The sequence below is a fragment of the Bos mutus genome, chromosome 18 (genome assembly GCF_027580195.1).
Source record: "Bos mutus isolate GX-2022 chromosome 18, NWIPB_WYAK_1.1, whole genome shotgun sequence".
NCBI classification, from domain to species: Eukaryota; Metazoa; Chordata; class Mammalia; order Artiodactyla; family Bovidae; genus Bos; species Bos mutus.
The window spans coordinates 2,810,779-2,838,656 of NC_091634.1; the positions used below are offsets into that span (position 1 = coordinate 2,810,779).

The 27,878-nt window shown below is 47.2% G+C and overlaps 2 protein-coding genes across 7 annotated transcripts; both read left to right on the forward strand.

Annotated features, from left to right (window-relative positions):
• The first annotated feature begins 646 nt into the window (after positions 1 to 646).
• Positions 647 to 6,799, forward strand: LOC102285007 (sialic acid-binding Ig-like lectin 14). Of its 2 annotated transcripts, none has more exons than XM_070386982.1 (7): positions 647 to 2,321; positions 2,420 to 2,800; positions 3,030 to 3,302; positions 3,468 to 3,515; positions 4,940 to 5,185; positions 5,291 to 5,423; positions 5,693 to 6,799. In XM_070386982.1, the coding sequence occupies exons 1-7, from the start codon at positions 2,285 to 2,287 to the stop codon at positions 5,706 to 5,708; spliced, it is 1,134 nt and encodes a 377-aa protein (XP_070243083.1). In that variant the 5' UTR covers positions 647 to 2,284; the 3' UTR covers positions 5,709 to 6,799. The 2 variants fall into 2 exon arrangements, with proteins under 2 accessions (XP_070243083.1, XP_070243082.1); XM_070386981.1 differs by having other exon boundaries at positions 1,012 to 2,321; positions 5,288 to 5,423; positions 5,693 to 6,786.
• A 1,165-nt stretch (positions 6,800 to 7,964) lies between these two features.
• On the forward strand, positions 7,965 to 11,779 carry LOC102285281 (sialic acid-binding Ig-like lectin 14). 5 transcript variants are annotated; one of them, XM_014481243.2, is made up of 7 exons: positions 7,965 to 8,114; positions 8,209 to 8,586; positions 8,804 to 9,082; positions 9,248 to 9,295; positions 10,775 to 11,020; positions 11,124 to 11,259; positions 11,530 to 11,779. In XM_014481243.2, exons 1-7 carry the CDS (start codon positions 8,075 to 8,077, stop codon positions 11,543 to 11,545), a joined length of 1,143 nt encoding a protein of 380 aa, XP_014336729.2. In that variant the 5' UTR covers positions 7,965 to 8,074; the 3' UTR covers positions 11,546 to 11,779. The 5 variants fall into 5 exon arrangements, with proteins under 5 accessions (XP_014336729.2, XP_070243078.1, XP_070243080.1 ...); XM_070386977.1 differs by having other exon boundaries at positions 8,837 to 9,082; XM_070386979.1 differs by having other exon boundaries at positions 8,972 to 9,082.
• Positions 11,780 to 27,878: the final 16,099 nt, after the last annotated feature.

Consider the following 27,878-nt stretch of genomic DNA (forward strand, 5'->3'; position numbering starts at 1 on the left):
TATGTTGAAAAAAAAAAGTTGTTAACCCTGTAGCTTTGCTGGCCCTGTTCTCAGGCAGGCTCTCACCACATACTCAGCTCTGAAGACTTCCAATCCACACTCTTCCTTCCCTAGAGATGTTGGCGACTGAGCAAGCATCCTGTGGGGCCTTCCTGGGAGAGACCCTCCCCCACACCCTCTGCTCTAGCCCCTCTCTGAAGTATCCAGACAGCAGGATCTCATCCGTGTGTGCGTGAGTGCTAAGTCACTCCATCGCATCCGACTCATGGCGACCTGATGGACTGTAGCTTGCCAGGCTCCTCTGTCCATGGGATTCTCCAGGCAATACCGGACTGGGTTGCCATTTCCCCCTCCAGGGTGTCTTCCCGGGTTCCTAAGTTTTTTCAGATGCTAAAAATTGCCACCAAAGTGAAGAAATTAACTACTTGAAGATCGGGAGCAAGTAGCCCCCAGATCTTCTGACACCTAAGTATTGATCACCATCAATCAATCAAAGAATTGTGCACGAGTTGATCACACACCCTGGGCAACCCTCCTTCACTTGGCCTTTAAAAATGCTTTGCTGAAACCCTTTGTGGATTTCAGGGGGTTTTATAGCAGAAGCCACCTATCTCCTTCCATGGCCCTGCAGCAAACCTTTCTCCCTTCAAACTCCAGCACTTGACTGTTCCTCAGACAGGCCAAATTGTTTTCAGTAACAAGGTTACAGGAAAATTTCCTTTTCTGTTCAAAATCATGGTCCTTCTTTCTACAGGTTGTGGCTTCTAGATGTAACTTCCTTCCGGATAAAAACTGATCTTATCTGTGTTCCCGCCTCTGACAGATGAATCAGAGCATGGGGTAAGAGAATGACGTAATCACAGAGTGTTATGGAACTGCGTCCTTGGGCTCTCTAATCAAAAGAAATGGATGAGAGGCCAGAGAAGAAATTCAGGGCAGGCTTTATTGAGACTCTGAGGTCGGGAGAGCTGGTCCCTTAAATGGGATGAGGGAGGGTGGATCAGTGGGTGGGGCCAGAGGCATGGTTTAGGTGGTCTGCCCACGCCTCTGTGGTGCTGGGTGCAGGGATCAGGCCCAGTAGCCTGTTTTTGCTCCCTACACAGCAGAAGGGGCAGTTAGGTTTTGGTCTTTTTGTATCTTATTGCTCATGATTTGCACCAGCTGCAGATGCCTGGAGTTATTTTTAGTCCCTTATAGTTTCTTTGTATTTTGTCACTCTGGAAGATGTTTGTCCAGGTACAAGCACTGCCATAAAGGGTCCTAGGTCCCAGTCTGTCTCAAGGGCAGGGTCTTGACCTTCCAGCCTAGTGATGCTTCTGCCCTCCCTGCTAATGACCAGGTAACCCCCGAAGGTAGGCGAGGTGGGGTGTGGGGCTGGCCCTGCTCTGCTCTCTATCTGCCTAGACAGAGCCTGGGAGCGTGCAGAAGCTCTGTGTCCCCAAAGCCTTAGTTGAACGAACAAGTACCAGTGCCCGGTTCTGTCCTAAGCACGTGACACACATGAACTCATTTAATCGGCATTTCTGCTAGTTTCTCTGTTTTTCAGATGAGCAAACTGAGGCACAGAGAGGCGAAGTCACTCTGGGAAAATTGAATACATGGCAGGTGAAGTGGCAGGCGTCTGGGTTCCCAACCGGGCACTCTATGCCCTCAGCTTCTGCATTCCAAACCCCCGGGTGCTCAGGTGGCTTTAACCGCCAACAGCAGGACTGGAATCTGAGCCTGCCTGGGACCAGGGCACTGATGGGGATGGGGACCCAACTCCAAGGGGTCAGGAGGCTCCAGGCTCCGATGGGGACCGTATCTCAGGGGATCTAGATGCACTTGTCCCTGAGATCTCAGCGTCTCTCCTGGGTCGGGGGCAGCCCTTCCTCTCCTGGATGCTCAGCCTGGGCTCCTCTCCACACCTGACCATGAATTTGCTCCTGGACATCCCAGGGGTTCTGATCCCTGGGGAGCTAGCCAGGTGACCCTCCACCCCACCCCGTGTAGAAAGCGGTACACGGGGAAAGCGCGGGCAGCAATCGGGCCCTGGGAGTCTCCAGCCTCATGTTTTAGGCTCACAGTTTGAAGGTGCAAATGGGAGAGATGGGGAAACGAGATTTCTCAGACAGTCCCCACCCTCGGTACGTGGTACCTAACTTCCCCTTCCATGGATCTTAAGAGCTACCTCTCCGTCACCCTCTGGCTTCCTGTTGGAGCTTCCTCGTTCACTCCCCACGTTCGGGGCGCTTCGCTCCCCAACAGAGGGACCTGAACCGGCTCTGTGCTGGCGGATGCTGACATGGTGCCCTTGCTGCTGCTGCCCCTGCTGTGGGGGGGTGAGTGGGAGAGGGGTGGGGGACAGGGCTCACGGCTGGGGGAGGGGGGCACGCGTGGGGAGGGGCTGGAGCTGCAGCTGAGCCTCTGTGTCCCCCAGGGTCCCTGCAGGAGCTTCCGGGGTTTGAGCTCCGAGTGCAGGAATCGGTGACGGTGGAGCCTTGCATGTACCTTCGCGTGTCCTGCTCCTTCTCCTACCAATGGTATCCCTGGTATCCCTCTATGGAACCCATCATCTATTGGTTCCGGGAAGGGGACGGCCCACACAGTGATCCTGTGGCCACCAACGACCCAAACAGAAGACAGAAGCCAGAGGCCCGGGGCCGATTCCGCCTCGTCGGGGACCCCAGCATCAACGACTGCTCCCTGAGCATCAAAGAGGCCAGGCTGAGCGACTCAGGAATCTACTACTTCCGAGTGGAGAGAGGACCTAATGTGAAATACAATTACAGAGATAAGAAGCTGAATTTGCAGGTGACAGGTATGACAGGGGGCCCAGGAGAGGACCCTGGGACATGGGGATCTTTCTATTAGAATAGGAACAGGATTTAGGACCACTCCTTGCTCCAGGTCTTGGGGTTTTAGGGTTCAGGAGAGACCCAGGACTGGGAGTGAGCTGTGGCCATGAGGCACTGGTCCCTCTGAGGGTCCCCCTCTGGGTCCCCACACCCCGGGGGCCAGGCATCTCCCTCTCTCCTCCTCAACCTCAGCAGAGAAACCCGACATCCAGTTTCTGGAGCCTCTGGAGTCTGGGCACCCCACAAAGCTGACCTGCAGCCTGTCGCTACCTTGTGATGAGCGACACCCTCTCCTGTTCTCCTGGGCGGGAGACACCCTTGACGAGATGGACCCAGGGACCCTCCACTCCTCGGAGCTCACCCTCACCCCAAGGCCCCAGGACCACGGCACCAACCTCACCTGTCTGGTGACACTCCAGAGAGCGCAGGTGACCCTGGAGAGAACCGTCCGGCTCAACGTCTCCTGTGAGTGTGGAGGGGCGGTGGGGTCCCTGGGAGTGGTGTTGGCAGGAGGCAGGTGGCATCCCTGCATCCCTTTCCAGCTGAGATTGGGGGAATAAAGCTCATCCTCTCAGGTGGCTCCTGGGGTGGAGCACTGATGGCTTCCTGCCTCTCCCATTTTCCTCCCAGATGCTCCACAGTTGGTGATCACGAGACTATCTCAGGAAAGCTTTACAGGTAGGAAGGATGGTCTCTCCTCTGGGGCTGTGATGGGAGCAGGTCTCTGCCAGCTCAGGGCTCAGAGCTTGGAGATGAGACGGTCATTCACTCCTCAGCCCCCAAGCTCTGGACCTGTCCTCTCTCCCCAGTGTCTCGCATCCATGGACTATTACTTTTGCCTGCTCCCTTTCCTTTTCTTAGTTTAAAATTTTAGTTTTAACTGTGAGAAAACACACAGATGATCAAAGTTACCATCTTGACCACTTTAAAGGGTAGATCTCAGTAGGGTGAGGTCCAGGGACAGTGCTGTGCACCCATCCACAGAGCTCTTCCCGACTGGCAGAACCGAAACGCCAAACCCACCAGGTGCAGTGTCCCCGTCCCCTCCCGCTTCAGCCCCTGGCCACCAGCTTTCCGCTTTTAGTGTCTGTGATGGACTACTCTAGCTTCTGCTTTTTTTTTTTTAATGTTTCTGGCTGTCATCAACTCCTATGACAGGAACCCTCCTTCAGCTCTGATGTCATCATCTTTCAGAGGGACTCCTGTTCCCATTGCCCACAGCTCCACCTTGGACCCCATTCCAACCTCTCTTTACCTTCCTGGGTGGACTCCTCCCATCCCGAGTCTCCGCTTGTGGTCGTGCCCGCATCCTGATCCCCCCGTCCTGTCTCTACTCTGTCCATCCAGAGATGTTCTGCAGGTTTAACTACCTCTTGCTGATGCCTGTCAACTGCACCCTGTCCCCCACTTAACCGGGCTGTGGTTGGACGGCCCTCTACCCATCACCCTTTCTCACCAGCTGCACCCATGACTCAGGGACTTCTGCAGAGCTTCACTGCTCAAATCACTTCCCCCTTTCCATGCCCTTGGCCCCAGAGCCAGCTGCAGTCTTGTCCTGGAGCCTGGGCCAGTGATCAGCCTCCTCCCTCAGCCTCCCCGCCTCCTGTCTCATGTGCAGTCCAGGGCCCCACTTGGCCCCAGTAGGGTCCTGAGAGTCCGCACCGACACTGAAGCTTCCCCTTCTCACAGGCTCCTACTGCTTGCCCGTCACCCTGGAGCAAAGCCCAGCGCTCTCAGTCCTGCTGTCAGGGCTCCAGCACATCTGCCCCTCCCTTCTCTCTCCCACTCTTATCGTGTCTCTGTTGCTCCGGGTCCTCTCTGCCGCGATGCAGACCACGTGCCTTTCTCCCCATCTTCCAGGCTGTCTCTCTCTTGGCACATCTTCCCGTCACCTTCCCACCCACTTCTCTCCCTTCCACCCTCAGATCAGCTCCCATTTCTTCTGGGAGCCTGCAAAGAGCACCAGGACTGTTGCCTCATCGGCCTCAGTGAGCTCATCCTGGGTCCTTGTCACCCGGCAGTCTTTCTGTATCAGGAAGTGGGTGGAGCGAGGGTGAGACAGCTCTTGGCTCCATCCACTCATCGGTGCATCTCTCACCCAGATCTGAATGGCACGTCACTGCCCATCCTGGAGGGCCAGTTCCTGCGCCTGGTCTGTGTGGCCGACAGCAACCCCCCTGCCACGCTGAGCTGGCTCTGGGAGGGAAAAGCCCTGAGTCCCTCCCAGCGCTCAGCCCCCGGGGTCCTGGAGATACCCCGTGTCGGGGTCAGAGATGGAGGAGAAGTCACCTGCCGAGCGCAGAATCCTCTGGGCTCCCAGCAAGTTTCCTTCAGCCTCTCTGTGCAGAGTGAGTTGCAGACAGGTCCTGGGGGTGGGCAGCCTGGGCAGGTGTGTGCTTTTGGGAGGGCTGGGTCTGGGGACTGAGCTTCACCCCCTCTCCCTTCCCCAGAAGGCCCCCCTCCCTGCAGCTGTGAGACTGAGGAGCAGCAGGGCTCCTGGCCCCTGGTCCTCACCCTGATCAGAGGGGCCCTCATGGGGGCTGGCTTCCTCCTCACCTATGGCCTCACCTGGACCTACTACACCAGGTGAGCACACCTGTCCCCCTGCGCGGACGTCCGGGGAATGGCTCTGGAGTTGCCGGTGGGGCTGGGCGGTCCTGTCCTGCCTGGAGCTAAACTGTGTGACTCTCCAGGGCCTTCCATGTTGGTCCTGTAGCTAAGATTCCAGGTTTCCCCTGCAGGGGGCAGGGGTTGGATCTCAGGTTGGGGACTAAGATCCCACCCGCCTTGAGGCAGAGCCCAGAACGAGTGAAATGCATCTGCATTTCTGACCTGAGACCGTGTTGGCTCTGCAGGTGTGGTGGCCACTAGGGAGCTGGGCTGAGGGGTGTGGCCGAGCCTCGCTCCCTGTCATGACGAGATTCACCCGAGGATGCAGAGCCCAGAGGACAGATGTGGGGACATCACTGGGTGCTTCTCCCTGGAAACTCTCCAGTCAAACCCTGTGTTATTTGCATCCATGAGCTTTTATTTGTGTTGATTGTGTGACAACAGGAAGAGTCAATTCCATTGAAAGGAGACTTTCTGACTTACCTCACTTAGTATGAGATTATCCATGTTTTTGTATCAATAACTCATTGTTGGTTTTGCTACGGTTTTTGTCTTGAAAGTGGTATTTTATGTATGACTATTCCTCCAGTTATGTATGAACCCTAAAATACGATGACATTGCATTTGTTTCCATGTTTTGGCTCTTTCAACATATCGTTGATATGAATGTTGTGATGAAAATAGGAAGGCTAGCAAGTTTTCCTGGTGGGTATGGAACTGCTTCGTCATAAGTTTGGCATATATTTAGTTCTAGAAGGTACCTTCAAAGGGTTCTCTTGAGTGGTCAAGTGAATTTCCATCCCCGCATCATATTTGAGGGTTCTGAGCTGTCTGTATCCTCAGCATCACTTGTATTCGCAGCAGGCTCAGTTTTCAGTCCTGCCTTCCACTGTGGCAGTGTCTCCTTACCTTTTTGTTTCCTTTATGTGCAATGTGATATTGAGCTATTTGAATATCTCCTTTTGTGAAATTCCTGTTTGAGTTTTTGCCCATTTAAAAATAAAAACTGGGCAATCTTTTTCTTATTGAGTTCTTTGTTCTGGGTATGATTTTTAAAATTAAAGTATAATTGATGTATAAGGTTGTGTTGGTGTCACAGTATAGCAGTGATTCAGTATATATGTATATTTCTCTCAGATTAATTTCCACTATAAGTTATTACAAGATACCGAGTAGAGTTCCCTGTGCTATACAGTCGGTCTTTGTTGGTTATCTATTTTATACACAGTTGTGTGTATATGTCAGTCCCAATCTCTCAATTTATCCCTCCTTCTTTTAATGGTGTTTATTTTTTAAGAAACAAAGATGTAAACATATGTCCAAATAAATATAAAACCAATATTCATTTGTTCTCACAACCTGTTCCTGGGAGTGTCTCAAATATATATGTTTATTGTCATATTTAGGAAATCTTCATGAAATTTCTCCCTTAAAGAATAGTAACATTACAGGTTGTTTCCACATGTGGCTCGAGCCCTTCCTGTGGCTTTGAAAACAAGGCTGTGAAGATTGTTGTTGTTCAGTCTCTCAATTGTGTCTGACTCTTGGTGAGACCTCATGGACTGCAGAAGGAGGGCTTCCCTGTCCTTCACTATCTCCTGAAGCCTGCTCAAACTCACGTCCATTGAGTCGGTGATGCCATCCAACCATCTCGTCTTCTGTCATCTCCTTCTCCTCCAGCCTTCTATCTTTCCCAGCATCAAGGTCTTTTTCAGCATCTGGATCTGTTCCAATGAGTCGGCTCTTCACATCAGGTGGCCAAAGTATTGGAGCTTCAGCATCAGTCCTTCCAATGACTATTCAGGCTTGATTTCCTTTACGATTGCCTGGTTTGATCTCCTTGCAGTCCAAGGGACTCTCAACAGTCTTCTCCAACAGCACAGTTTGAAAGCATCAATTCTTCTGCACTCAGCCTTCTTAATGATGAAGAAAGAGTGATGGGTCCTGAATTGTGTTTCAGGTAAGATCTAGCCTAGGGTCCCCAATTATGGAGCAAGCGTCTCCCTTTACCCACTCCGTTTTTCATGGTCTTCTGCCCCAGGGCTGGTCCAACAGACCCTGAGATCCAGGAAGACCCACAGCCCTGTTTGCCATGTCATGAAAACCCTTCTGGGCAAAGGAGCTTTTCACCTTCAGCTTTCTTGCCTGGCTTCCGCCCTCCACTGCATTTGGGTCAGGAAGCTTGTTTTCTGACCCTAGTGGAACATATTTGAAAAAATTTTCAATATCTTTTCCTGAAAGTCCAGTTTTTCTGCTGTAGGGTGGGTGGCTCCGAATGGATCCGATCTCGTTTCTCTTTTCTGGTTGCGGCGCTGCAGGCTGGGCAACCCACGGTGGACGCGAACATCACTGGGAAGGCGATCATGTCAGAGCCCCGTGCGGGGAAGCCTCTGGGACTCTGGGGGTCCCATGATCACCCCCTGCGGTATAGGGGGGATGGGGAGGCGGTGGGGGGTGAGGGGTGGCATGACACTGCAGCCCCCACCCCAACCCCACAGCCTTTAGCTTCCGAGTTTCCCTTCTGTTCTGGCAGCAACTGACTTCCTGTTGGGGCTTCCTGGTTCCCACCCCACATTCGGGGCACTAACTTCCGCAACAGAGAGACTTGGACCCCGGGGGACTCGGATATGGTGCCCCTGCTGCTCCTGCTGCCCCTGCTGTGGGGGGGTGAGCGGCGTGGGAGGAGGGGGGTCACCGGTGGAGGAGGGGTGGCTCAGGTAGGGAGGGGCCTGCAGCTGCAGCTCAGCCTCCGTGTCCGCAGAATCCCTGCAGGAGAATCCAGGGTACAGGCTCCGAGTGCAGGAATCCCTGACCGTGCAGGCAGGCCTGGGCGTCCTCGTGCCCTGCAACTTCTCCTACCCTTGGAGCTCCTGGTATTCCTCTATGGAACCCTTCATCTATTGGTTCCGGGAAGGGGATGGCCCACACAGTGATCCTGTGGCCACCAACAACCCGAAGAGGCGAGTGAAGATGGAGACCCGGGGCCGATTCCGCCTCCTCAGGGACCCCAGCGACAACGACTGCTCCCTGAGCATCAGAGACGCCAGGATGAGCGACACAGGAGTCTACTATTTCCGGGTGGAAAGAGACGATGTGAAATACAGTTACAGAGATAAGAAGCTGAATTTGCAGGTGACAGGTATGGCAGGAGCCCAGGAGAGGACCCTGGGACCTGGGGACCTTCCTGTTAGAATAGGAACAGGACGTAGGACCACCCCAGGTCTTGGGATGTGCGAGTGCAGAAGAGACCCAGGACTGGGAGTGAGCTGTGGCCTTTAGCACGGGTCCCTCTGAGGGTCCTCCTCTGGGTCCCCATGCCCTCATGGGGCCCAGGCATTTCCCTCTCTCTTCCTCAGCCCCACCATGGAAACCCTACATCTTGTTTCCAGAACCTCTGGAGGCTGGTCGCCCCACAAAACTGACCTGCACCCTGTCACTAGCATCTGGTGAGGGACACCCTCTCCTGTTCTCCTGGGTGGGGGAGGCAGTTGACATCATGAACCCAGACACCCTCCACTCCTCAGAGCTCACCCTCACCCCAAGGCCCCAGGACCATGGCACCAACCTCACCTGTCGGGTGACACTCCAAGGATCTCAGGTGACCCTGGAGACAACCGTCCGGCTCAACGTCTCCTGTAAGTGTGGAGGGGTGGCGGGGTCCCTGGGGGCGGTGTTGGCAGGAGGCGGGTGGCGTCCCTGCATCCCTTTCCAGCTGAGATTGGGGGAATAAAGCTAATCCTCTCAGGTGGCTCCTGGGGTGGAGCACTGACACCTCCCTGCCTCTCCCGTCTTCCTCCCAGATGCTCCACGGTTGGTGACCATGAGAATATCTCAGGAAAGCTTGACAGGTAGGAAGGATGGTCTCTCCTCTGGGGCTGTGATGGCAGCAGGTCTCTGCCAGCTCAGGGCTGAGGGCTTGGAGATGAGATAGGCCCTCACTTTTCCGGACCTGTCCTCCTCTCTCCCCAATGTCTCGCATCCATTGACTATTACTTTTGCCTGCTCCCTTTCCTTTTATTCTGTTTAAAATTTTAGTTTTAACTGTGAGAAACCACACAGAAGATCAGAGTTACCATCTTCACCACTTTTAAGGGTAGAGCCCAGCTGCGGGAAGTCCATCTAGGCAGGGTGTTGTGCAACCCATCCACACAACCCTGTCCATTCTGCAGAATTGAAACTTGAAACCCATCAGATATAGCCTCCGTACCCCCTTCCCCTTTCAGCCCCTGGGAACCAGCATTCCACTTTTGTCTCTGTGATTTGTATTACTGTGTATGTTCTGCTCTTTGTAAAAAAAATGTTCTGTCTGTCCTCATCTCCTATGACCTGCGCCCTCACCATCTTTGCCAGGAGCCACCCCTGTTTCCTGGGCTTCCCTGGTGGCTCAGACAGTAAAAATCTACCTGAAATGCAAGAGATGCCGGAGAAAGGGGTTGGAACCCTGGGTTGGGATGATTCCCTGGAGCAGGAAATGGCAACCCACTCCAGTATTCTTGCCTGGAAAATTCAATGAACAGAGGAGCCTGGCAGGTTACAGATTATAGAGTCCCAAAGAGTCAGACATGACTCTTGACTGAGCATGCACAGAACCACCTCTTGCTGATGCCTGTCAACTGCACCCTGTCCCCCACTTAACCGGGCTGTGGTTGGACGGCCCTCTACCCATCACCCTTTCTCACCAGCTGCACCCATGACTCAGGGACTTCTGCAGAGCTTCACTGCTCAAATCACTTCCCCCTTTACATGCCCTTGGCCCCAGAGCCAGCTGCAGTCTTGTCTTGGACCCTGGGCCACACTGATCAGCCTCCTCCCTCAGCCTCCCCGCCTCCTGTCTCATGTGCAGTCCAGGGCCCCACCTGGCCCCAGCAGGGTCCTGAGAGTCCGCACCGACACTGAAGCTTCCCCTTCTCACAGGCTCCTACTGCTTGCCCGTCACCTTGAAGCAAAGCCCAGCGCTCTCAGTCCTGCTGTCAGGGCTCCAGCACATCTGCCCCTCCCTTCTCTCTCCCACTCTTATCGTGTCTCTGTTGCTCCAGGTCCTCTCTGCCGCGATGCAGACCACGTGCCTTTCTCCCCATCTTCCAGGCTGTCTCTCTCTTGGCACATCTTCCCGTCAGCTTCCCACCCACTTCTCTCCCTTCCACCCTCAGATCAGCTCCCATTTCTTCTGGGAGCCTGCAAAGAGCACCAGGACTGTTGCCTCATCGGCCTCAGTGAGCTCATCCTGGGTCCTTGTCACCCGGCAGTCTTTCTGCATCAGGAAGTGGGTGGAGCGAGGGTGAGACAGCCCTTGGCTCCACCCACTCATCGGTGCATCTCTCACCCAGATCTGAATGGCACGTCACTGCCCATCCTGGAGGGCCAGTTCCTGCGCCTGGTCTGTGTGGCCGACAGCAACCCCCCTGCCATGCTGAGCTGGCTCTGGGAGGGAAAAGCCCTGAGTCCCTCCCACCGCTCAGCCCCCGGGGTCCTGGAGATACCCCGTGTCGGGGTCGGAGATGGAGGAGAAGTCACCTGCCAAGCTCAGCACCCACTGGGCTCCCAGCAAGTTTCCTTCAGCCTCTCTGTGCAGAGTGAGTTGCAGGGCAGGTGCTGGGGGCGGGCAGCCTGGGCAGGTGTGTGCCTTTGGGAGGGCTGGGTCTGGGGACTGAGCTTCACCCCCTCTCCCTTCCCCAGAAAGCCCCCCTCCCTGCAGCTGTGAGACTGAGGAGCAGCAGGGCTCCTGGCCCCTGGTCCTCACCCTGATCAGAGGGGCCCTCATGGGGGCTGGCTTCCTCCTCACCTATGGCCTCACCTGGACCTACTACACCAGGTGAGCACCCCTGTCTCCCTGCGGGGAAGTCCGGGGAATGGCTCTGGAGTTGCCGGTGGGGCTGGGCGGTCCTGTCCTGCCTGGAGCTAAACTGTGTGATTCTCCAGGGACTTCCATGTCGGTCCAGTGGTTGAGCCTGTGAGTTTCCACTGCAGGGGGCAGGAGTTCGATCCGGGGTTGGGGAACTAAGATTGCACATGCCTTGAGGCAGAGCCCAGAATGAATGAAATGGGTCTGTTTCTCTGACCTGAGACTCTGTTGGCTCTGCAGGTGTGGCGGCCACTAGGGACCTGGGCTGAGGGGTGTGGCTGAGCCTGGCTCCCGTCATGACGAGATTCACCCGAGGATGCAGAGCCCAGAGGACAGATGTGGGGACATCACTGTCTGCTTCTCCCTGGAAACTCTTGATTCCAAATCTGTCTCATTTCCACCCAGGGGTTTTAACTTTTTAATTTGTAGAGATGACTGTGTTATGACAGTATCTTTGTTATGACAAAGAGTAAATTCCATTGAAAAGAGACTTTTATTACTTTCATTTTCCAAGAATACATGGTCCCTCATCAGGGCAGGGCCCAGGGGGGAGCACGAGGTTGTGCTCAAGGAGCAGGAGCAGGCATGGGGAAGCCTTTTTCGAGTTTCCACTGGAGAGACAAGGCTTGTTGTTGTCGTTCAATTCTCAGTTGGTTTGACTCTTTACAGTGCAGCATGCCAGGCTTCCATGTCCTTCACCATCTCTCAGAGCTTGCTCAAACTCTTTTTCATTGAGTTGGTGATGCCATCCAACCATGTCGTTCCCTTCTCCTTCCATCTTCAATCTTTCACAGCATCAGGACCTTTTCTAATGAATTGACTCTTGGCATCTGGTGGCCAAAGTATTGGAGTTTTAGATTCAGCATCAGTCCTTCCAATGAATATTCAGGATTGATTTCCTTTAGTATGGACTGGTTGGATCTCCTTGCAGTCCAAGGGACTTCCAAGAATCTTCTCCAACACCACAGTTCAAAAGCATCACTTCTTTGGCGCTCAGCTTTCTTTATAGTCCAGCTTTCACATCCATACATGACTACTGAAGAAACCGTAGCTTTAACTAGATGGATCTTTATCAGCAAAATAATGTCTCTGCTTTTCAATATGCTGTCTAGCTTTGGAAGGAAATATAGCCTTTTTTCCAAGGATCAAGCATCTTTTAGTTTCATGGCTGCAGTCACCATCTGCAGTGATTTTGGAGTCCAAAAAAATAAAGTCTGTCACTGTTTCCATTGTTTCCCCATATATTTGCCATGAAGTGATGGGAACAGATGCTGTGATCTTAGTTTTTTGAATGTTGACTTTTAAGCCAGCTTTTTCACTCTCCTCTTTCACCTTCATGTAGAGGCTCTTTAGTTCCGCCTCTCTTTCTGCCATTAGGATGGTGTAATCTGCATATTTGAGGTTATTGATATTTGTCTCAGCAATCTTGATTCCAGCTTGTGCTTCATCAAGCCTGCCATTTCGCATAATGTACTCTGCTGCTAAGTCACTTCAGTCATGTCCGACTCTGTGCAACCCCATAGACGGCAGCCCACCAGGCTCCCCCGTCCCTGGGATTCTCCAGGCAAGAACACTGGAGTGGGTTGCCCTTTCCTTCTCCAATGCATGAAAGTGAAAATGAAAGTGAAGTAGCTCAGTCATGTCTGACCCTCAGCGACCCCATGGACTGCAGCCTACCAGGCTCCTCCATCCATGGGATTTTCCAGGCAAGAGTACTGGAGTGGGGTGCCATTGCCTTCTCTGTAATGTACTCTGCATATAAATTAAATAAGCAGGGTGACAATATACAGCCTTAACGTACTCCTTTCCCAATTTTGTACCAGTCTGTTGTTCCATGTTTGGTTCTAACTGTTGCTTCTTGACCTGCAAACACATTTTGTAAGAGGCAGGTAAGGTAGTCTGGTAGTCCCATCTCTTGAAGAATTTTCCACAGTTTGTTGTGATCCACAACAAAGTCGAAAGTCAAAGGCCTTAGCGTAGTCAGTGAAGCAGAAGTAGATATTCTTCTGGAAAGCCCTTGCTTTTTCTATGATCCAATCGATGTTGGCAATTTGATTTCTGGTTATTCTGCCTTTTCTAAATCCAGCTTGAACATCTGGAAGTTCTCAGTTCACATAGTGTTGAAACCTAGCTTGGAGAATTTTGAGCGTTACTTTGCTAGCATGTGAAACGAGTACAATTATGTGGTAATTTGAACATTCTTTGGCATTGCCCTTCGTTGGGATTGGAATGAAAACTGACCTTTTCTAGTCCTATGCCCACTGCTGAGTTTTCCAAACTTAGCTTTAACTGTTTACCCAAACACTTTAACTGTTTTACCCACAGCCAGTCCCTCCCATCAGGAAGCTTGCACAAGTCTCTTATCCTCATCCAGCAGATAGCAGACAGAATGAAAACCAGTTACAGAAAACTAATCAAACTGATTATGTGGATCACAACCTTGTCTAATTCAATGAAACTATGAGCCGTGCTTTATAGGGCCATGCAAGATGGATGGAACTTGGGGGAGAGTTCCTATAAAATGTGGTCCTCTGACGAAGGGAATGGCAAACCACTTCGGTATTCTTTCCTTGAGAACCCCATGAACAATATGCAAAGACAAAAAGATAGGACACTGAACGATGAACTCCCCAAATCGGCAGGTGCCCAATATGCTGCTGGAGAAGAGGGGAGAAATTACTCCAGAAAAAATGAAGGGATGGAGCCAAAGCAAAAACTAATACCCAATTGTGGATGTATCCAGGGATGAAAGTAAAGTCTGATGCTGTAAAGAACGATATTGCATAGGAACATGGAATGTTAGGTCCGTGAATCAAGGTAAATTGGAAGTGGTTAAACGGGAGATGGCAAGAGTGAACATCAACAGTTTAGGAATCTGTGAACTAAAATAGACTGGAATGGGCAAATTTAATTCAGATGAGCATTACATCTACTACTGTGGTCAAGAATCCCTTTGAAGATACGGAGTAGCCATGATAGTCAACAAAAGTGTCCAAAATGCAGAACTTGGTGCAATCTCAAAACTGACAGAATGATGCCGGTTTGTTTCTAAGGCAAGCCATTCAATATCACAGTAATCCAAGTCTATGCCCCGACCAGTAATGCTGAGGAGGCTGAAGTTGAATGGTTCTATGAAGACCTAAAAGATCTTCTAGAACTAACACCAAGAAAGATGTCCTTTTCATTAAAAGGGACTGGAATGCAAAAGTGCAAGTCAAGAGATACCTGGAGTAACAGGCAAGTTTGGTCTTGGAGTACAAAATGAAGCAGGGCAAAGGCTAACAGAGTTTTGCCAAGAGAACACACTGATCATAGCAAACATCTTCTTCCAACAACACAAGAGACAACTCTACACAAGGACATCACCAGATAGTCAATACTGAAATCAGATTGATTATATTCTTTCCCTCTGAAGATGGAGAAGGTCTATACAGTCAGCAAAAGCAAGACTGGGAGCTGACTGTGGCTCAGATCATGAATTCCTTATTGTAAAAACCAGACTTAAATTGAAGAAAGCAGAGAAAACCACTAGACCATTCAGATATGACCTAAATCAAATCCCTATGACTGATTATACAGTGGAAGTGAGAAATAGATTCAAGGGATTAGATTTGATACACAGAGGGCCTGAAAACTATGGACGGAAATTCATAACATTGTACAGGGGGCGGTGATCAAAACCATCCCCAAGAAAATTAAATGCAAAAAGGGAGAATGGTTGTCTGAGGAGGCCTTACAAATAGCTGAGAAAAGAAGAGAAGCTCAAGGCAAAGGAGAAAAGGAAAGATATACATCTGAATGCAGAGTTCCAAAGAATAGCAAGGAGAGATAAGAAAGCCTTCATTAGTGAAGAATGCTAAGAAATGGAGGAAAACAATAGAATGGGAAAGACTAGAGATCTCTTCAAGAAAGTTAGAGATACCAAGAGAGCATTTCATGCAAAGGTGAGCACAATAAAGGACAGAAATGGTATGGACCTAACAGAAGCAGAAGATATTAAGAAGAGGTGGCAAGAATACACAGAACTGTACAAAAAAGATCTTAATGACCCAGATAACCATGATGGAGCAATCTATCAACTAGAGCCAGACATCTTGGAGTGCAAGGCAAGTGGGCCCTTAGAAAGCATCACTATGAACAAAGCTAGTGGAGTTGATGGAATTCCAGCAGAGCTATTTCAAATCCTAAAAGATGATGCTGTGAAAGTGCTACACTCAATATGCCAGCAAATTTGGAAAACTCAGCAGTGGCCTCAGGACTGGAAAATGTCAGTTTTCATTCCAATCCCAAAGAAGGAGGCAAAGCTGGAAAGGGAGAATTCTTTAGGATCTTCTCCTGCGAATGATTCTTTTGGGCTCTGGGTTGAAGGGGTGACCTACAGTAGCTGTTGTCTGTAGTGGGTGATTTAGGGTAAGGGAAATAGTGAATTTGGGACTGGCGGGTGGATCAAAGGGGATGATTGGGCATTATGGGGTATGGATTGGTTGGTTTTCATTTGAAGGACGAGGTCTTGTTAGAGCCCTTTTCTGTTTCTGAGAGTTTGGTTGACCCTTGCAGGCAGTGTCCTTTATGGACCATCATGATTTTTAAGATGTGAAATCATCATAAGGAATAGAAAATAAAATACGGGTATTGAATACACCGAGCCCCGCCCACTATTACCTCATGTTTCTGAAGCCCACTCACCATCTACTACCTGCTTCTGCTCTTGGTCCTGCCTGAACCCGCCCTCCCGCCCTGATCCTCTCCCTCCATGTCAAGCCCTACGTGACCTTCTCCCCTCATGACCCAAAAGTGATTTGGTTAACACCTGAGTTTCCAGTCTTCAACTTCCTATCAATGTGGAGGTCCACACAGAGTAGAATCAGTAACACAGTTTTTCTTTCTGGTGTCAAGTCACCTACTTCTTCATAACTGGAATAAATTATCACATTTATAATTAAGCATTTTATTAAGCAATATGCTATGCTATGCTATGCTAAGTCACTTCAGTCATGTCCGACTCTGTGTGACTCCATAGACGGCAGCCCACCAGGCTCCCCCGTCCCAGGGATTCTCCAGGCAAGAACATTGGAGTGGGTTGCCATTTCCTTCTCCAATGCATGAAAGTGGAAAGTGAAAAGTGAACGTGAAGTCGCTCAGTCTATCCGACTCTTAGCGACCCCATGGACTGCAGCCTACCAGGCTCCACCATCCATGGGATTTTCCAGGCAAGAGTACTGGAGTGGGGTGCCATTGCCTTCTCCGATTAAGTGATATACAAATATGAAAATCGATCTTACCATTTGGTTTTCCTCTGAGACTTTTTAAAGCAAAATAATCTCTTATTGCACCAATATTTTCAGTTGATCTGTTTCCATGAAGGTTTCCTGTTTCTTTTTGATGCCTACCTTAAATTGAGCAAAGTTGCAGTTCTGAAGAGTACAGTTGGATGGAGGTGTTTGTATATACACACCATGCTTATACCACAAATTTCAGCAAGCAGATTCTTCCCACCTCCCCCTGGTGGTCAGCTTACATTGTCAGAAAGAAGGGGGCTGGGCTGAGACTGGAAGCGGGAGGAGCAGTTCTCACAGTAAAGAGAAGGAGGTGGGCAGCTCAGATGGTGATGTGCTAAGAGGTGTGACAGCCTGTAGGGTGAGGGGAGAGGCACCTATGTCTCCAGCTTGGCAGGAAGATCCAGGAGCAGCAGAGACACAACAGTGGTTGGGAGAAAGCAGGTCAGATGCTTTGCAACCTTGAGTGTCAGGCTCTCCTTTTTCTCTCCTGATAGATCTGTGAGCCAGACTGTGTGCTGTGTCTCAGTACTTTGTTTTTCAGGCTATCAGTGTTTTTACATGTATCAAGGATTGTTTGGTTTTGCTATAATTATTGCCTTTCAAATAATATTTTCTGTGGGACTACACCTCCAGTCATGTATCAAGCCTAAAATACTCTCTGACATTGCATTTGTTTCCCAATTTTGGCTCTTTCAAAACCACTTTGATATGAATGTTGTGATGAAAATAGGAAGGCTAGCCCTTCTCTGGGCTTCCCAGGTAGCTCAGTTGGTAAAGAATCTGCCTGCAATGCTGGAGACGCAGTTCAATTCCTGGGTTAGGAAGTTCCCCTGGAGAAGGGATAGACTACCCACTCCAGTGTTCTTGGACTTCCCTGGTGACTCAACCGGTAAAGAATCCTCCTGCAATGCGAGAGACTGGGGTTTGACCCCTGCGTTGGGGAAATCCCTTGGAGGAGGGCATGGCAACTGACTTCCGGTGTTCTTGCCTGGAGAATCCCCATGGACAGAGGAGTCTGGCGGGATACAGTCTATGGGGTCGCAAAGGGCCAGACATGACTGAAGGAACAAGCAGATCACAGCAGCACAGCACTTCTTTCCTGGTGGGTATGGACGTGTTTCGTCAAAAGGCTGACATCTATTTAATTCTAGAAGGCAGCCTCAAGGAGTTCTCTTGATTAGCCAAGTGAATTTCCATCCCAGCATCATATACGAGGGCTCTGAACTTTCTACATCCTCAGGAGCACTTGCGTTGCCTGCAGGCTCACTTTTCAGCGCTGCACTCCATTGTGGTAGTATCTCATTGCCCTTTGCATTTATTTCCCTTCCGCGCAATGATGTTGAACCATTTGAATATTTGCTTCGGTGAAATTCCTGTTTGATTTCTTGCTCATTTAATAATAAAAATTGGGCAGTCTTTTTTGAAAAAAAAGTAACTTGAATTCTTTATTCTGTATGTGTATTTTAAAAAATTGAAGTTAATGGATTTATAATGTTGTGTTAGTTCCACAGTGTAGCAAAGTGATTCAGTTTTATGTATATATATTCTATTCAGGTTCTTTTCCATATATAATATATAAAACATACATATTCTTTTCAGGTTGTTTTCCATCATAGCTTACTACAAGGTGCCAAGTAATGTTCCCTGTGCTATATATTTTGTCCTTGTTGGTTACCTACTTTATATATAATAGTGTGTGCATGTTAATTCCAAACTTCTAATTGTCCCTTTACCAAGTGAGTCTTTTGACTTGTGACTTTCTTTCCCCCTCTTATCTCTCTTCTTTGCTGTGCAAGAGTCTAAAAATTATTTTATGAGATCCTCTCATCAGTGTTTTCATTTGTATGCAGTGTGCTGGCTGTCCAATTATGGAATCTTTGCATATCTCAATATCTTTTTAAAATTAAAGTACAGATGATATATATATTTATGTTAGTTTCAGGTGTACAACAGAATGCTGCACCACCAAATATATTTGATCACCCTGACAGGACCTAGTTACCATCTGCCAACATATACAATGATGACAGTGTTAATGACTGTATTCAATTGCTACAGCTTTGTAGTAGGGTTGACATCAGAGAGTATCATGCTTCAAGCTTTGTTCTTCTTTCTCAAGATCATTTTGACTATTCGAGGTCTTTGATGATGTCATAAAAATTTGAGGGTTATTTGTTCTGGCCCTGTTCAAAATGCCATGGGTATTTTAGATAAGGATTGAATAAAATCTGTATTGCAAGGTACAATGGAAATTTTCCCAATATTCATTCTTCTAATCTGTGAGCATGTATATCTTTCCATTTCTTGTGTCTTCTTCAGTTTCTTTCATCAATGGCTTATGCCTCTTCTCCTTGATGAAATTTATTCTTGAGTATTTTATTCTCTTTGATGCAATTATCCATGGGGATGTTTTATTTATTTATTTTAGTTGGATTATTGTAATTACTTTACAATATTGTAGTCGTCTTTGCCATACATTGATATGAATCAGCCATGGATGTACCTGTGTTCCCCATCCTGAACCCCCCTCCCACCTCCCTCCTCATCCCATCCCTCAGGGTCATCCCAGTGCACCAGCCCTGAGCACCCTGTCTCATGCATCAAACCTGGACTGGCAATCTGTTTCATATATGATAATATACATGTTTCAGTTTTATTCTCTCAGATCATCCCACCCTCGCCTTCTCCCACAGAGTCCAAAGACTGTTCTATACATCTGTGTCTATTTTGCTGTCTTGCATATAGAGTTATCATTACCATCTTGGGAATGTTTTAAAATGTTTTCTGGTAGATATCTTCCTTCATTTCCCCAGCACTACATACAATTGTATTTTGTGTATGTATTGGGGATAGCAGGAAAGAATGGTCCTTGAGGACAGGAAATAGCTTCAATCAGATACTAGGTATCATGTTGCAAAAACTCACCCTTCCTGGAGAAAAAAAAGGAGAAGGCCTTTTCCCGAATGTCTGTCTGGTGCCCATACTGGTGGGGCCAAGAGTCATCTCCCCAGTTCTCCTCCCACTGTCCTGTGGTCTAGAACTGTCAACAGCACCTCCTCTTTCCTCCACAAGAGGGAGGCTCCAGGTCCACATTACTGTATCATCCCACATCATTTAGTTTCCTCTATCTCATCTTCTAAAAGTGTGCACATCTAAAGCTGTCATTAGTACTTCCATGTCATGTGAATACCACCTCGATAAAATATTACTGTTGATTTGTTTTTTAAAAATCTATGCATAGGACTTCCCTGGTGGTCCCGTGGTTAAGAATGTACCTGTCAATGCAGGGGATCGTGGTTTGATCCCTGGTCTGGGAAGATTCCACATGTCCTTGAGCAACCAAGTCCGTGAGCCCCAACTACTGAGCCCACACGGCAACTACTGAAGCCTGGGGGCCTAGAGTCTGTCTCCCACAACAAGAGAAGCCACTGCAGTGGGAACACCACAACTGGAGTGTAGACCCCTGCTCCCTGCAACTATGACCCAGCACAGCCAAAAATAAGTAAATACATGAATAAATATTTTTAAAAGTGTGATATATACATTTTTCACTGATAGGAAGTTGTAACTCTTTTGGAATGTAAAAATGGTTGTAGGTGTCCCCACTTCAATTGTTTGAGTTATTTTATTTTCTATTAGGATCTGCATTACCTCTTAAAGATGCATTTGGTCTTTAAATAATGATCTGGGGTCTTCAGAAAGGGTCGATAGATGGCAGCACAACGTCTGGAGAAACAGAAACTGGGGGATCCAAGAAAAGCATAAAAACGACACACTGGACATTGGCACATTTAAACTGATTGGTCAGAAATCACACACCTCGGGCCCTGAGCAAACCGAATAAGAACAGATCAATTCTAATAAAGATGCAAATCTGCTGTTATTCCTGTCTTTGTGGTTACTTCACATCCTCTCATTGTCTATGCTGAGAACTGTGTATCTCTATCTTTTAAAATTAATATTGCCTGTGTGAGTGTTTTCTTGTTTGCGGAATTCATTCTTCGGCTCCAGGAACAGAACTCAGTTTTGAGTTTCAGTGGGAGATAACTAACCAGTCTGATCACATGGACCACAGCTTTGTCTAACGCAATGAAACTATGAGCCATGCCATGTAGAGCTACCCAAGACGGATGGGTCATGGTGGAGAGTTCTGACAAAACGTGGTCCACTGGAGAAAGGAATGCCAAACCACTTCAGTATGCCTTGAGAACCCCATGAACAGTGTGAAAAGGGAAAAAGAGAGGACACTGAAAGATGAACTCCCCAGGTAGGCAGGTGGCCAGTATGTTACTGGAGATCAGTGGAGAAATAATTCCAGAAAGAACGAAGAGCCAGAGCCAAAGCAAAAACAACACCCAGTTGTGGATGTGGCTGGTGATGGAAGTACAGTCCAATGCTGTAAAGAATGATATTGCATAGGAACCTGGATGTTAGGTCCATGAATCAAGGCAAATTGGAAGTGGTCAACAGGAGATGGCAAGAGTGAACATTGACATTCTAGGAATTGGTGAACTAAAATGGACTGGAATGGGTGAATTTAACTCACATGACCATTATATCTACTACTGTGAGCAAGAATCTCCTAGAAGAAATGGAGTAGCCATCATAGTCAACAAAAGAGTCTGAAATGCAGTACTTGGATGCAACCTCAAAAATGACAGAATGATCTCTGTTCATTGCCAAGGCAAACCATTCAATATCACAGTAATCCAAGTCTATGCCTCAACCAGTAATGCTGAAGAAGCTGAAGTTGAACAGTTATATGAAGACCTACAAGACCTTCTAGAACTAACATCCAAAAAAGATGTCCTTTTCATTATAGGGGACTGGAATGCAAAAGTAGGAAGTCAAGAAACACCTGGAATAACAGGAAAATTTGGCCTTTGAGTACAGAATGAAGCAGGGCAAAAGCTAATAGAGTTTTGCCAAGAGAATGCACTGATCATAGCAAACACTTTCTTCCAACAACACAAGAGAAGACTCTACACATGGACATCACCAGATGCTCAATACTAAAATAGGACTGATTATATTCTTAGCAGCCAAAGATGGAGAAGCTCTATACAGTCAGCAAAAACAAGACCGGGAGCTGACTGTGGCTCAGATCATGAACTCCTTATTGCCAAATTCAGACTTAAATTGAAGAAAGTAGGGAAAACCACTAGACCATTCAGGTATGACCTAAATCAAATCCCTTATGATTGTACAGTGGAAGTGACAAATAGATTCGTGGGATTTGATCTGATAGACAGAGTGCCTTAAGAACTATGGACTATGGAGGTTCGTGATAATGTATAGGAGGCAGTGCTCAAGACAATCCCCAAGAAAAAGAAATGCAAAAAGGCAAAAATGGCTGTCTGAGGAGCCCATACAAATAGCTGAGAAAAGAAGAGAAGTGAAAGGCAAAGGAGAAAAGGAAAGATATACCTGTCTGAATGCAGAGTCCCAAATAATAGCAAGAAGAGATAAGAAAGCCTTATTCAGTGATCAGTGCAAAGAAATAGAGGAAACCAATAGAATGGGAAAGATTAGAGATCTCTTCGAGAAAATTAGAGATACCAAAGGAACATTTCATGCAAAGATGGGCACAATAAAGGACAGAAATGGTATGGACCTAACAGAAGCAGAAGATATTAAGAAGAGGTGGCAAGAATACACAGAAGAATGATAAAAAAAAAAAAAAAGATCTTCACGACCCAGATAATCATGATGGTGTGATCACTCACCTAGAGCCAGATATACTGGAATGTGAAGTCAAGTGGGCCTTACTATGAACAAAACTAGGGGAGGTGATGGAATTTCAGTTGAGCTATTTCAGATCCTAAAAGATGATGCTGTGAAAGTGCCACACTCAATATGCCAGCAAATTTGGAAAACTCAGCAGTGGCCACAGGACTGGAAAATATCAGATTTCATTCCAATTGCAAAGAATGGCAATGCCAAAAAATTCTCAAACTACTGCACAATTGCACTCATCTCACATGCTAGTACAGTAATGCTCAACATTCCCCAAGGCTTCAGCAGTACTGAACCATGAACTTCCAGATGTTCAAGCTGGATTTAGAAAAGGCAAAGGAACCAGAGATCAAATTGCCAATATCCATTGGATCATCAAAAAAGCAAGAGAGTTCCAGATAAACATCTACTTCTGCTTTATTTACTATGCCAAAGCCTTTGACTGTGTGGATAACAACAAACTCTGGAAAATTCTTAAAGAGATGGGAATACCAGACCACTTGACCTGCTTCCTGAGAAATCTGTGTACAGGTCAAGAATCAACAGTTAGATCTGGACATAGAACAACAGATTGGTTCGAAATCAGGAAAGGAGTGTGTCAAGGCTATATATTGTCACCCTGCTTATTTAACTTATATGCAGAATACATCATGAGAAATGGTGGACTGGATGAACCACAAGCTGGAATCAACATTGCCGGGACAAATATCAACAATCTCACATATGCAGATAACACCATCCTTACAGCAGAAAGCGAAGAACTAAAGAATGTTTTGATGAAAGTGAAAGAGGAGAGTGAAAAAGTTGGCTTAAAACTAAACATTCAGAAAACTAAGGTCAAGGCACCTGGTCCCATCACTTCATGGCAAATAGATGGGGAAACAGTGACAGACTTTATTTTTGGGGGGCTCCAAAATCACTGCAGATGGTGACTGCAGCCATGAAATTAAAAGATACTTGCTCCTTGGAAGAAACGCTTTGACCAACTTAGACAGCATATTAAAAAGCAGAGACATTACTTTGCCAATAAAGTTTTGTCTAGTTAAAGCTATGGTTTTCCAGTAGTCATGAATGGACGTGAGAGTTGTATGGATGTGAGAGTTGGACTATAAAGATAGCTGAGTGCCGAAGAATTAATGCTTTTCAACTGTGGTGTTGGAGAAGACTCTTGAGGGTCCCTTGGACTGCAAGGAGATCCAACTAGTCCATCCTAAAGGAAATCAGTCCTAAGTTTTCATTAAAAGGACTGATGTTGAAGCTGAAACTCCAATACTTTGGCCACCTGATGTGAAGAACTGACTCATTGGAAAAGACCCTGATGCTGGGAGGGATTGAAAGTGGGAGGAGAAGGGGACCACAGTGGATGAGATGGTTGGATGGCATCACTGACTCAATGAACATGAGTTTGAGTAAACTCCTGGAATTGGTGATGGACAGGGAGGCCTGGTGTGCTGCAGTCCATGGGGTCTCAAGGACTCAGACAAGACTGAGCGATTGAACTGAACTGAACAATGTGTAACCAGCAGATCAGGTGTACATGTGACAACCTGGACGTGAAACAGGCATATGAAACTGGAGGGGCAGTCTGGAAGGACTGAAGTCTTGTAGGAAGAGATGCTATTTACAGGTAGACAGTGTCAACATTGAGTTGGATTGAGTTGAATTGAATTCTGGGATGCACTCCTGGTGTCTCAGAATTGCTTGTGGGTGGTGTGGGTGAAATGACAGACGTGTAGGAATTGGCCCCAGAATACCATAAACTCCCACATTCATTTTCTTATACTAAACCTAGAAACCCAGTGTCGTTTCACCTTACAGCACTTCGTGTGGCCCCTCCCAACACCCAGCCTTATAACCATCTTTAAACCCTTCAATTGCCACATGTGGGTTTTGGCCACCATTCATCATGGCTGCTCTAGAACATGCATCCAAGGAGTGGAAGTGTTGAGTCCTGATGTAAGCACAGGCTTGGCTTGCTGGATGAAGCTGTTTTCCTCTCAAACGTGTGGGCCAACTTACATTTCAACAACCATTGCTCCACACTTTTCCAGCAGTTGGTGTTTTGAGAGACTTTAATAGCTGGCTACTTGGAGCACGTATAGTCATACCCTGTTAGTGTCTTAATGTGCAGGTTCCTGGCTGCAGTGACGTGGGGCAGCTTTCCATTCCCTGACGGTCTCCTTATACATTGCCCTCGATGAAAGTCCTGCTCATTTGGGCCCATTTCTCTATATTTCTTTTACCTTAGGCATTTGTAGAAACTCATATTTTGACTACTGTTACTTTGATGGTTATCTGTGTCATCAGTGTCTTCTCCCACCTGATGGCTTTCAATTCGGCACTCCCAGGGATGTCTGTTATGAAGAGTTCTTCATTTTAATACAGCTCGGGATTTCGGCGTCTGTCTTAGAGATGGCGTTGTTTCTGTGTTGTTCAGGAATCCTGCCCCCCCCCCATCCCCCGCAGTTCATGGAGACACCTGCTGCAGTGTCTTGCAGCAGCTCTACTGTTTGTCTCTCTAAATAGATCTTCAGCCCATCTGCACTTGATTTTGGTTCCCATATGAGCTAGGGTGCAGTTGCATTTGACTGGCTTCAGATCCCCTGTCGCCCACAGAGTAATTGAAACGCCTATCTCTTTGTCACTTCTTTCTATCACCTTTTCTATTACACATGATGCTTCCTGTGGTTGGGGTTTATTTCTAGGTTCCCTTTTCCGATCCACTAGTCTACCTGACCATCCCTCTTTCAGTCCAAAAGTTTGTTCTACTATGCTCTAATATAACCTGGAGAAGAGAATGGCAACCCAATCCAGTATTCTTGCCTGGACAATCCCATGGACCCAGGAGTCTTGTGGGCTACAGTCCATGGGGTGGCAAAGAGTCAGACACGACTATCCAACTAAGCAACAGGCAGGGGGTTATGTATCTTCACAACTTGCAGGGCCAGGCCTCACACACTGTTCTTTTCAAGGTTCCCTTGCCTTCCTTGAAATGTCTGCTTCCTTTTAAATTTTACATTGGAAAATAAATAAATAAATAAATAAATAAATAAATTTTACAGTGGAATTATTGAGTTCCACAGATGTCCACTTGGGATGTGGTGACATACATTTTGATTCTGCACAGTATTTTGAGTAGATTGGATATTTATATTCTTTTTGCAAACCCCTAATGTGGTATATTTTCCCATTCATTTATATCTTTAATGTCCTTCAAGACAGATTTATAATTTTCTCCATTGAGGTTTTGTATATCCTCTTGTTGTATACCTTTCTAAATGTTAGATAGATTCCAGGTATATCCTAATTTTTGATGCAACTGTCAATGGCTCTCATACAGTTTTATATTACTGTGATATGAGAACGTAATTGATCTTTTTTGGCCAAGTGGCAAGGCTGTGGGACCTTGGTTCCCTTATCAGGGATCAAATTCCCATCCCTTGCTTTAGAAGGCAGATGCTTGATCATGGACCACAGGGAAGTCTGCAATGAATTTTTCAAGTTTGAATTTGTCTCAAGTCGTCGTGCTCTCTTGTTAAACCTCTAAATGTATCTGTATAAACTTTTGGATTTTTCTACATGTAGAACTTTTATGAACATAAATCTTTCTTTTTTCCTTTCAATTATTATACCTTTTACCGATATTTATTGACTTGCTAGGGTGGAACCTATGGTACTCCATTAAGTATGATGTTTTCTAAAGACACCCTTCATCTTTTTAGGGAATTTCTCTTTTATTTCCAATGCACTGTGAATTTTATCACAAAGGCATTCGCACTCATCCAGTGTTCATTGTTTTCATCTCTGGAGATTTAATCAGTGAATCAGGGACAGTAGCCACACTAGAAGCCACACTACGTATTGTGTATTTCCACAGAGGAAATGTAACATAAGTAATCGATTGTGCAGCTGTTGAAAGTCCACTGGAGCCTGTCAAGCAGGGAACACTCTCTTAGTTTTGGACCACTCTAATCCAAGCCCCCAACTTGACGTTTTTCAAATCTTTTACATACATAGACACATATTCTCTCTGAGATACAGGTATAACCTTGTGTTAGTTTCAGGTGTACAATATAATGATTTAATATATGTACATATTACAAAATGATCACCACATATGCCTAATTAACATTTACATCTACAAGGCTAAAATTTTTTTGTGTGATGAGAAATTTTAAGATCTGGTCTTTTAGCAACTTTCAAATGTACAGTGCAGTATTGTTAACTGTATTAGTGTCCTTAACATTTTAAATATAGTCACCATGATGTACATTACATGTCCATGACTTATTTATTTTATTCCTGGAAATGTGTACCTTCTGACCACTTTTGCCAATTTTGCCATAGACCCCACTCTCTACCTCTGAGAACCACCAGTTATTTCTCTTTATCTATGACGTTATGTTGTTTGTTTTTTTTTCAGTTCCACCTACCTGTGAGATCATACAGTATTTTTCTTCCTGTGTCTAACGTGTTTCATTACCCTAATGCCCTCACGTACCATCCATGTATTGGAAAGGCAGGATTTCCTTCTCTTTTATAGCTGAAGAGTGATCACAAGTATGCACACACTGCCACTGCAGTTTCTTTTTCATTCTCTCATCATTGGATATGGAAGTTGTTTCCGTGTCTTCAATAATGTACATAACACTTCCATGAACATGGGGCGCATATATCTTTTCAAATTGCCATTTCATCTTCTTTAAAGGCCAAAAGTGAAAGTGCTTGAGGTTCTATTTTTAGTTTTGAGGAACCTGCACAGTGTCCCCATACAGGCCGCACAATTCACATTCCCACCAGCAGTGCCCAAGGGTTCCCTTTACCCCACATCCTCACCAACACTGCTTGTTTCTTGTTCTTTGACCGTCCCAGCTTGACCTTTGCTGGACACCAGTTGCTCTGAAGGTGTGCTGCACAGCCCTGCGGATCCTGGCCTTCTCCAGCGCCTGCTTGTCCAGCAATGTTCCCGCAACAGGTGAGGAGTGAGGGAGAGAGCTCGTCTCCTCTTTTTCACCAGGACCCCAGGGCCAGGGTTCTGTGGAGCCTGACATTGACTCAAGTGTTCAGATCCCTCCTTAGGCAAAAAAAAGAAAAAAAAAATGGTGTCACTGAATGCAATACAGACATGGACCCCCAAATACAAAATGTGACCCCAGGTCTCTGGTGTGGCCCTGAAGTGTTTTCAGGGACTGAGAACAAAGAGCAAATGAACAAAGAAGCTGCCATATCTCTTTTCAATCAATAAATTCCAAGAACGCATGAATCTGTGAGCCAGGAACTGTGGATGAAGGTCAAATATATATTTCCTAAAAGTCTCAATATCACAGGCACATCACATCTGAGTTTCTTTCGAAATGAGAAACCTATGTAATCAATCACAAAACATAAAATGCTGAAAACCAAAAGATAAGACAGTTATTGCAGACTAGTTTTCTTTCTTCCTTTTTTTTTTAAGCCATGACCTAGGGCTTGTGGGGTCTTAGTTCCCAGACCAGGGATTGAAGCTGGGCCAGAGGCAGTGAGAGTGCAGAGTGCTAAGCACTGGGCCACCATACCATTTTTCTCACAAGTCAG